Source organism: Hyla sarda, chromosome 7 (assembly GCF_029499605.1).
Source record: "Hyla sarda isolate aHylSar1 chromosome 7, aHylSar1.hap1, whole genome shotgun sequence".
NCBI lineage: Eukaryota > Metazoa > Chordata > Amphibia > Anura > Hylidae > Hyla > Hyla sarda.
Window position 1 is genome coordinate 41999251 of NC_079195.1, and position 11411 is coordinate 42010661.

General features: G+C 42.4%; 1 protein-coding gene across 1 annotated transcript; it reads left to right on the top strand.

Annotated features, from left to right (window-relative positions):
* Positions 1–1877: 1877 nt before the first annotated feature.
* LOC130282011 (protein spinster homolog 1-like) lies at positions 1878–4521 on the top strand. Its single transcript, XM_056529835.1, has 2 exons — positions 1878–1971; positions 2958–4521. The coding sequence occupies exon 2, from the start codon at positions 2983–2985 to the stop codon at positions 4495–4497; it is 1515 nt and encodes a 504-aa protein (XP_056385810.1). The 5' UTR covers positions 1878–1971; positions 2958–2982; the 3' UTR covers positions 4498–4521.
* The last annotated feature ends 6890 nt before the right edge of the window (positions 4522–11411 follow it).

Genomic DNA, 11411 nt, shown 5'->3' on the forward strand with positions numbered 1-11411 from the left:
TGCGCCTGCAGAGCATTTTACGTCCACATATGGGGTATTTCCGTACTCAAGAGAAATTGTGTTACAAATTTTGGAGGTCTTTTTTTCCTTTTTCCTTTTGAAAATGAAAAGTATGGGGCTACACCAGCATGTTAGTGTAAACATATTTTTTTTGTTTTTTACACCAACAGGCTGGTGTAGAACCCAACTTTTCCTTTCTATATGGGGTAAAAGGAGAAAAAGCCCCCCAAACTTTGTAACACAGTTGCTCCCAAGTACGGAAATACCCCATATGTGACTCTAAACTGTTTCCTTGAAATACGACAGGGCTCTGAAGTGAGAGAGAGCCATGCGCATTTGAGGCCTAAATTAGGGATTTCCATAGGGGTGGACATAGGGGTATTCTACACCAGTGATTCCCAAACAGAGTGCCTCCAGCTGTTGCTATACTCGTAGCATGCCTGGACAGTCAGTTTGCAACAGCTGGAGGCTCCATTTTGGAAACACTGCCGTACGAGATGTTTTTAATTTTTATTGGGGGGGCAGTGTAAGGGGGTGTACATGTAGGGTTTTACCCTTTATTTTTTGTTAGTGTAGTGTAGTGTTTTTGGGTACACTAACACGGGCGGGGGTTTATGGTGAGTTTCCCGCTAGGAGTTTGAGCTGTGACGGAAAATTTGCCACAGCTTAAACTTGAAGCAGGAAACTCACTGTAAACCCGCCTGTGTGAATGTACCCTGACAGACTATGCATGCTGGGAGTTGTAGTTTTGAAGCAGCTGGAGGCACTGGTTTAAAAAACCGAGTTAGGTTCTGTTACCTAACTCAGTATTTTCCAACCAGTGTGCCTCCAGCTGTTGCAAAACTACAACTCCCAGCATGTACTGATGCTTGGGAGTTGTAGTTATGCAACTGCTGGAGGCACGCAACTACAACTCCTAGCCGAGACAGCCGTTTGCTGTTTGTGCATGCTGGGAGTTGTAGTTTAGATCTAGAGGGCCACAGTTTAGATGCCAAGGCACAGTAATCTCCAAACTGTACCTCTAAATCTTGCAAAACTACAAATCCCAGCATAACCAAACAGCAAATGGCTGTCTGGGCATGCTGGGAGTTGTAGTTTTGCAACATCTGGAGGGCTACAGATAAGAGACCACTGTATAAGTAATATTTTTCTAAAAGATGTTTTTATGTACTCAATGTATTTCTAGGTGTACATTAATATATATCTATAAATGTCAAAGAAGAAAGCAGCACTCCAAAAGCGTGAGTAGGTGCCTCCAGCTAGGGTCCGGGTCCAGGATCCTGCATATGTAGTTCAAAGGAAAATGCTGTGGCACTCAAGGTATGGTGAAAAAACGAAAACTATTTATTCATCCCAAATGTGCAAAGAGCGACGTTTCAATGATAATCATGGTGTGCGACCATCAAAACGTCGCTCTTTGCACATTTGGGATGAATAAATAGTTTTCATTTTTTCACCATACCTTGAGTGCCACAGCATTTTCCTTGGAGCTATATATATATACACAAACCAAAAAAATGTTGCAGTCTCTTGTAATACCTTTTTTATTGGACTAACAGAATTTTGTAGAGACAAGCTTTCAGGATTCCTCCCTTTATCAAGTCCAATAGTCAAGGACTAATGATCAATGGACTTGATAAATTATCAGGGAGGAATCCCGAAAGCTTGTCTCTACAACATTCTGCTTGTCAAAAAAAAAAGGTATTACAATTTGCATCACTGGACTAATACGGCTACTCACATTTACTATACAGATATACACATACCTGAAGATGGTTTAGAACCCTGTGATGTCACACATGCTTGTGATGATGTCACCGTAAGCTGAACAAAGAGGTGCGCACCGGCCACAGTCTCTTCAGTGTGTTTTGCATTCACAACCTGTGGTGCAAAGTGTTTCTTAGAGAGTTTCTATTTGCGATAGAGAATTCAAGATTTTGACTGTTCCTTGTCTGAAGAGAGAACCACAAGGTAAGTCTCAGCCTCTTCTATTCATACATACACAGGGCATTTTGTTTGTCAGGTTTTTTTTTTGTTGTTTTTTTTTTTTTTTTTTTAAGCAAAAAAACAAGCAATGAATTTCCAAAAGAAATAACAAAAGTTATATTCCTCATAGCATTGTGACAATACTTGGCTTAGACATTAAACATAATAATATTCAATATCAAATATTACTAGGACCGGACAGGTTCAGGGTTATCAGATATTACTAGGACCGGACAGGTTCAGGGTTATCAGATATTACTAGGACTGGACAGGTTCAGGATTATCAGATATTACTAGGACCGTACAGGTTCAGGGTTATCAGATATTACTAGGACCGGACAGGTTCAGGGTTATCAGATATTACTAGGACCGGACAGCTTCAGGGTTATCAGATATTACTAGGACCAGACAGGTTCAGGATTATCAGATATTACTAGGACCGGACAGGTTCAGGGTTATCAGATATTAGTAGGACCGGACAGGTTCAGGGTTATCAGATATTACTAGGACTGGACAGGTTCAGGGTGATCAGATATTACTAGGACTGGACAGGTTCAGGGTTATCAGATATTACTAGGACCGGAGAGGTTCAGGGTGATCAGATATTACCAGGACTGGACAGGTTCAGGGTTATCAGATATTACTAGGACCGGACAGGTTCAGGGTTATCAGATATTACTAGGACCGGACAGGTTCAGGGTTATCAGATATTACTAGGACCGGACAGGTTCAGGGTTATCAGATATTACTAGGAGCGGACAGGTTTAGGGTTATCAGACATTGGTGACCTCAGGGAAGACGTCTCCATATAAAACACTTATAGAGAAGCGTCTTCTTCTGAGGCTGCGATGGTCTTAGTGTTATCTTGTGGTTCTGTGCTGGACATTTCTGCTCTGTATGAAGGATCTATTGTATAATGACAGGAATGATGACATGTTGTCTAATGTGTTCACTTATCTCTCTCTCTCTAGTGTTTTCAGGCTCTGACCTGTGACCATGGCCTCTCCACAAGACCCATTGCTGAAGGAGGAGGAAGAAGCAATGGAGGACCATAGTGATATGGATGTAGAAAAGGGCGATATCCCTGAGAGGCAGAACCTGCCATCTCTAAGCGTGATGTCCACCGCACGTTCCATCATCACGGTAGTGATCCTCGCCTTTGTTAATTTGCTCATCTATGCAAATCGCTCCAGCGTGGCGGGGGTGCTGCCTTATATACAGAAAGCATATGACACCAATGCTAGTCTGTCCGGCTTATTGAATACATTGTTCATTGGAAGCTACGTGCTGGTCGCACCAATTGCCGGATATTTGGGCGACCACTGTAATAAGAAATATACTGTTTGCGCAGGAGTCATCGTTTGGCTGAGCATGACACTTACCTTGTCATTCATCCCTGACGGGTATTTCCTGCTGTTCCTGCTGACGAGTGGGCTGGTTGGAGCCGGAGAGGCAACTTTCTGCACCATCGCCCCCTCCATCATTGCAGACCTTTTTACAAGTGACCAGCGGACCCGCATGCTGAACGTGTTTTACTCCGTCATACCTGTAGGCTGCGGACTAGGATACATCATCGGGCCCAAAGTGACTGATGCAGCAAGGGGCGATTGGCACTGGGCGTTTCGGGTCACCCCTGGCCTGGGCCTCATAGCTGTGGTTTTGATGATTTTGGTCACAAAGGAGCTTCCAAGAACGACTACAAACGGGAAGAAGAACAACAAATCCCAGAAGTTTGCCAAATGGGCGACAGATCTGAAAAAACTATTTAAAAATCGAAGCTTCATGTTAACAACCATGGGATCGACGGCTGTATCCTTCATAGTGGGAGCCATAGGTGTATGGGGTCCGTCATACCTGACCCACGCACGAACACTCCTACAAGAGAAGGACCCCTGCCGCACTGAACCGTGTGACTATCACGACATCCTAATATTTGGTGTGGTTACAGTCGTCTCCGGCATTCTGGGAGTTGTAGCAGGGTCGGAGATAAGTAAAAGATATCGCAAATCCAACCCACGGGCGGACCCGCTTGTGTGTGGCTGCGCGATGATGCTCTCTGCCCCTTTTCTTCTGTTGGCATTGACTTTCGGCAACATCAGCCTCGTTGCCACCAACATCTTCATCTTCATCGGAGAGACGCTTCTGTCAGTAAATTTCACCCTCATATCTGACATTATACTAAAAGTAGTAACTCCATGGAGGAGATCTTCAGCCCTGGCCGTGCAGATGACAATCTATCACCTCCTAGGTGACGCCGGCAGCCCGTACCTCATCGGCCTGATATCTGACACCTACGAACGAGGATATGCCAAATCCCCTCTTGTGAAATACCGCAGCCTGGAGTATGCCCTCATGACCTCCACCATAATGGCAGTCATCGGAGGGGCCTTCTTCATGGCCACGGCCCTATTTATAGAGAGGGACGAAAAAGAAGCAGAGATGGAATCAGAACCTCCGTCATCCTCCTCCTCCTCACTGCTTCCTGCCGATGAGGACCGCGCTTCAGACTGAAGAAAAGTCATTGCTTACCTTTATCTCGTTTACTTCATAAAAAAAAGATTAAGAAAAAAATTGCTGCATTTGTTCTATGTTCCACTTTACCCCTTAACCCCTTAAGGACGCAGGACGTAAATGTACGTCCTGGTGCGAGGGTACTTAACGCACCAGGACGTACATTTATGTCCTAAGCATAACCGCGGGCATCGGAGCGATGCCCGTGTCATGCGCGGCTGATCCCGGCTGATCGCAGCCAGGGACCCGCCGGCAATGGCCGACGCCCGCGATCTCGCGGGCGTCCGCCATTAACCCCTCAGGTGCCGGGATCAATACAGATCCCGGCATCTGCGGCAGTGCGCGATTTGAATGAATGATCGGATCGCCCGCAGCGCTGCTGCGGGGATCCGATCATTCATAACGCCGCACGGAGGTCCCCTCTCCTGCTTCCGTCCGGCTCCCAGCGTCTCCTGCTCTGGTCTGTGATCGAGCAGACCAGAGCAGAAGATGACCGAAAACACTGATCTGTTCTATGTCCTATACATAGAACAGATCAGTATTAGCAATCATGGTATTGCTATGAATAGTCCCCTATGGGGACTATTCAAGTGTAAAAAAAAAATTAAAAAAATGTAAAAGTAAAAGTAAAAAAAAAGTGAAAAATCCCCTCCCCCAATAAAAAAGTAAAACGTCCGTTTTTTCCTATTTTACCCCCAAAAAGCGTAACATTTTTTTTTATAGACATATTTGGTATCGCCGCGTGCGTAAATGTCCGAACTATTAAAATAAAATGTTAATGATCCCGTACGATTAACGGCGTGAACGAAAAAAAAAAAAAGTCCAAAATTCCTACTTTTTTAATACATTTTATTAAAAAAAATTATAAAAAATGTATTAAAAGTTTTTTATATGCAAATGTGGTATCAAAAAAAATTGCAGATCATTGCGCAAAAAATGAGCCCCCATACCGCCGCTTTGACGGAAAAATAAAAAAGTTATAGGTCATCAAAATAAAGGGATTATAAACGTACTAATTTGGTTAAAAAATGTGGTGATTTTTTTTTAAGCGCAACAATAATATAAAAGTATGTAATTATGGGTATCATTTTAATCGTATTGACCCTCAGAATAAAGAACACATGTCATTTTTACCATAAATTGTACGGCGTGAAAACGAAACCTTCCAAAATTAGCAAAATTGCGTGTTTCGTTTTAATTTCCCCACAAAAATAGTGTTTTTTGGTTGCACCATACATTTTATGATATAATGAGTTATGTCATTACAAAGGACAACTGGTCGCGCAAAAAACAAGCCCTCATACTAGTCTGTGGATGAAAATATAAAAGAGTTATGATTTTTAGAAGGCGAGGAGGAAAAAATGAAAACGTTAAAATTAAATTGTCTGAGTCCTTAAGGCCAAAATGGGCTGAGTCCTTAAGGGGTTAAAAACATTTTCTGCCTACCCAACTGTGTCCAAACCCCAAATAGAAAAATGTATATCTCCTCCCAAGACCTTAAAAAGACTATTAATAACAAGAGGGATATATAATTATATATATGAGTGTGTATGTGTTTGTGTTTATGTGCGTGTGTATGTATATGTGTGTATGTGTTTGTGTGTATATGTGTGTATATGTGTTTGTGTGTATATGTGTGTATGTGTTTGTGTGTATATGTGTTTGTGTGTATATGTGTTTGTGTGTATATGTGTGTATGTGTTTGTGTGTATATGTGTTTGTGTGTATATGTGTTTGTGTGTTTATGTGTGTATGTGTTTGTGTGTGTATGTGTTTGTGTGTATATGTGTTTGTGTGTATATGTGTTTGTGTGTATATGTGTATATGTGTTTGTGTGTATATGTGTTTGTGTGTATATGTGTTTGTGTGTATATGTGTGAATATGTGTTTGTATTAGGGCTGCACGATATCTGTGATTGTGTTTATGGATATTATGTGATATTATAAACAAATGGTGAAGTTCCCCCTATTTAATGTCCATTCCCCCTATTTTATATAGCCATCTCCCCCCAATTTCATGTTCACTGACTAAACATAAAATGGAGGGAATTGGATATGAAATGGGGAGAAATTAGCTTAAAGGGGTCCTCTGCCCCCAGACATGTTATCTCCTCTCCAAAGAATCGGGGATGTCTGATCTAGGAGTAGCCGGCCCCTAGTACACAGCCGTCACGCCTCCTCCCATAGACATGAATGGAGGGGGTGTGGTGGCTGTGATCGCCAGTGATCGGGCATGGAGTGGAATTCGCTCCGTCCACCGGATGACTGGGGTGCTGCAGTGGAGATCGCAGGTGTCCCCAGCAGCCGGACCCCATGATCAGACATGTTATTCCCTATCTTTTGAATAGGAGATAATGTCTAGCGGTGGAGTACCTGCCTGGTCTAGTGTAGTCTCCACCCGCTCCGGTGTTGTTGCGTTGCTCTATGGTGCAGCACAGCCATGTAGGAGGGAGCAGGAAGGGAGGAGGGGGTGTAGTTTTTTCCTCCTCACCTTCTCATAGCCATAACACTTTTATACTTTTTAATGACATCTCTCATTTAAACACCAAATAAATCTAAAGTGAAACAAAAGATATATATTTTTTTTAAGTATAATTTTAATCATTTTCATTTAAAAAAATGATGCAAACACAATAGACAATGATAGAAGCAAAAGATAATTTTTAACAATATAATTTTGGGGAGAGGGGGTAGATTCCAGGCAGTTCCAGCATCACATCTAAACGGCTAAAGATATTAACATGAAACTTGGCCACATGTTACTTATATGTCAAGAACAAACATAGGATAGGTGATTTAACTCTTACTCACCCCCATTTGCGAGGGGCAGGGTTTTTGTTTAAAGTCCCATACAAGTCTATGGGAAATATATGTTACTGCATAACCTCCAAATGGCTGGAGATATTTCGATAATACTTGGTCACATGTTACTTATATGTCCACTTAAAAGGGTACTCCAGTAGAATTTTTTTTTTTTTTCTCAGCTGGTGCCAGAAAGTTAAACAGATTTGTAAATTACTTCTATTAAAAAAATCTCAATCCTTCCAGTACGTATTAGCTGCTGAATACTAGAGAGGAAATTATTTTCTTTTTGGAACACAGAGCTCTTTCCTGACATCATGACCACAGTGCTCTCTGCTGACATCTCTGTCCATTTTAAGAACTGTCCAGAGTAGGAGAAAAATCCCCATAGAAAACATATGCTGCTCTGGACAGTTACTAAAATGGACAGAAATGTCAGCAGAGAGCACTGTGGTCACAATGTCAGCAGATAGCACTGAGTTCCAAAAAGGAAATAATTTCCTCTGTACTATTCAGCAGCTAATAAGTACTGGAAGGATTAAGATTTTTTAATAGAAATCATTTACAAATCTGTTTAACTTTCTGGCACCAACTGATAAAAAAAAAAAAAGTTTTCCAACGGAGTACTCCTTTAAAATATAGGATAGTTGATTTAACCCTTAACTACCCCCATTTGTGAGGGTCAGGGTTTTTTTTTTTGTCCCATGCAAATCAATGGAAAATGTATGTTCCCACATAACTTCCGTACGGCTAGAGAAATTTCAATAATACCTGGTTCACATATTACTTATATGTCAAATAAAAAGATATGATAGTTAAATTAACCCTTACCTACACCCTTTCATATAAAATGGGTTTTTGTTTCAAGTCCCATGCGAGTAAATGGGACTTCGAGTACCTTACTCCACAAGCTCCGCTCTGCATCTCCTGGTGAATGTGTCAATCCAGCTTGCAAGCCACACCCCATCTCACAAAGAGAGGAGTTCAGGATAGGAGGTCGGGATAGGAGGTCGAGATATGATGACGAGATAGGAGGTCGAGATATGAGGTCAGGATATGAGGATGGGATATGAGGACAGGATATGAAGTTGAGATAGGAGGACGAGATAGGAGGTCGGGATATGAGGACGGGATATGAGGTCAAGATAGGATGGGATTGGAGGACAGGATATGAGGATAGAATAGGAGGTCAGGATATGAGGTCAAGATATGATGGCTGGATATGAGGTTGGGATATGAGGTTGAGATATGAGGACGGGACATGGGGTTGGGATGTGACAACAATATATGAGGACAGGATAAGAAGTCAAAAGCTTCCTCCTTTATTGATTTTCCTCCCCAACAAGGATTTGGAAGGAAAAAACGGTCAATGCCGGGTACTCAGCTAGTATACATATATATACACACAGTGCGTACAACAAGTATTTAATACACTGCCGATTTTCCAGGTTTTCCTACTTACAAAGCATGTAGAGTTCTCTAAGTTTTATCATTGGTATCTTCAACCGAATCTAAAACAAAAATCCAGAAAATCGCATTGTAAAATACTAAAAATAACAATTTTATTAAAACAGGAGGCTCATAATATATGCAATATCTTTCTCTTTACTTGCTCACAGCAGCGAACTAGTTAACAGAATACAAGAAAAAACTTTACAGGTGTATCCAACATGCACAGGTAATGTCCACCAATCAGGTGAGACCCTAGGTTATATAAGTCCTGGATATGAGGTAATCTTCCTTCTTTCTCGCTGCTCCCAGCAAGATAAGTATATTGCTCTTATGTTATTGTTCACTGGCTATTGTACTGTATCATTAGTCTCATATCATTAGTCTCATATCTATTTACATTTTCACATCATATTATACGTATTCATTTATCCTCACTCCTTATCCTTTATTACGGTTTTCATTATTCGCATCCCCTCTCCCCCTCCCCGTCCCTTTCCACATCCACTTCCTGCTGTCTGCGGCGCTCCTGAGGGAGTTTCTCCTTCACTCATTATTTTCCTCTAGAATACTACCTTTCATTTTAGTATTGGTTGCGGTTTTTACTTACCGCCCTCCTATTATCTTCTACCGGTCAGCGATCCCCGCTCACTGCCGTTCACTTGTGGCTTACGCCGCTGGTCTCGTCCTCTCTTCTCGCTAGACTTCGCTCCCTCTGATAGACGCGCGTTTTCTCCTCACAGCTTAATCACGTCTGTGGAAAGACTCCTGTCAGCATCTCCCGCTGCCTCTTCTGCTTCCCCTTGGTTGTCACCTTGCTCTCCGCTGCCCCACTGCCTCACCGCTGGTTTACCAACCAGTATTTTACTTTACTAGCCCACTACTTGTGCCCCAACCAACAAAGTTTATTATATTAACTTTTTCTAACATAAACCCTTATACCACCTCTTATATAGTATTGCTAAGCTATACTGAATCCATTTTCTAAGTTCCCTAATTTCCATACTGTTCTGTATAAATCACTATGGAGAATGCTAAGAATGTCTCCTCCGAGGTCAACCCTGGCGGTGCAGACCAGGACCACATTCAATCACTAGTGGATAAGTCGGTGCATAATGCCATGATTACAGCTATTACCACATTAAATGATTCCATCACCAGGTCTATTAATTCTGCTATGGCACAGAACATACAACCCAATGTGTCCACCCCATCTGACCATTTCTGGTCAGCAGAGGAGTCTACTACCCAACTTGCTAAAGGCTTTAGACCTTCCGGCAAATCCACTAAAAAACTACGGCTTTACAAAGACGACCAGAAATCCCATGGGAAATCCTCCCATAAAAGGGTAGGTCAAGACAAATAAAAAACATCACTTAAATATAGTGAACCTGAAACATCTGCATCACATACGCAGACCAGACCCTCTGTCCAAGAGGAGGTAACTACCATTCGGACTAAGAAAGCCCATAAGAGGACAAAGACGGATTCTTATGTGGTCTCCTCTGCCGAGTCTGACTCTGACCATTCTGATAATTACCACTCAGGTTATGAAACCATAGATGAAGCAGATATAGAAGAGGGTGAAATTTCTGATTCATGCATGGATCAGTCTACAACAGATAACCCGACTTCTGTTATTCTGGACAGCTTAGGTAACCCCTTTTTTTGATCCAGACTACATCACTCACCCCAGGTCCTCAGAATGGACCCCTCACTCACAGATTTCAAAATTCGTATCTGCTAGGGTTAAAAAGCCCATCGACAGATCAGCACGCAATAAACTGCGATCTGAATGTCCAAGACCCTTCCTTCCGGACAAAGTAGGTATCACTCCGGATTTGGATCCCGTTCTTATTAAATACCTTCTAAAAACGGGAAAAAATCCCAAAAAGGGACTGGACCACTCGGTAAAGAGCGTACAAGACAAATTGTTGGATCTTCTCGGTCCTCTAACAAAATTATTGGACATATCTGAGGAGGCCTTGTCCTCTAATCAACCCATCTAATCAACACTCTTGTAGTTCGGGGTTGGCTACAAAGGTCCATTTGCATTTTTGGCAATATCAATGCCGCATTGACCACTGAGAGGCGAAGGACTATTCTCATGAAGTTGGATCCCCAGCTGACCAACTTGGCAACTGCAGAATTCGAACTCTCTACTGAGGGACTACTTTTTGGAGAAAAATTCCTCAAAGAGATAAGCAAATTTGTTGGAATTTTTACCTCACTGGATAAAGCCCAGAACTCCCTTCGCAAAGTTTTTCCTGGGAGAGTTTTTGGGCGGGCCGGGAAAGGACGGAGTTGCTTTTCTGGCCGCTCAGCCGCCTCAAGAGGCACTTCCAGAGGCTCCTTTAATCAGGATAGGTCCCAATATGGATCCACAGCATACCAGTCAACTCCATTCTTCCCGACCAGATCCAGACCTTGGAGATCCAGAGGAGATCGAGGATCCCAGAGATCAAGATCATCTGCAGGTAAGTCCTTCCCCTCTTCTTTCTTCCCTTCTTCCCCTTGGAGGAAGACTCCAACATTTTTCTCAAGCATGGCAGGCCATAACATTAGACCCTTGGATCCTCAGCACAGTCACAGGGAACCTAATAGAATTTACATCTCTTCCCCTTCAATCTTCTTTCCCTCTACCAATTCATTTTTCCTCGCTC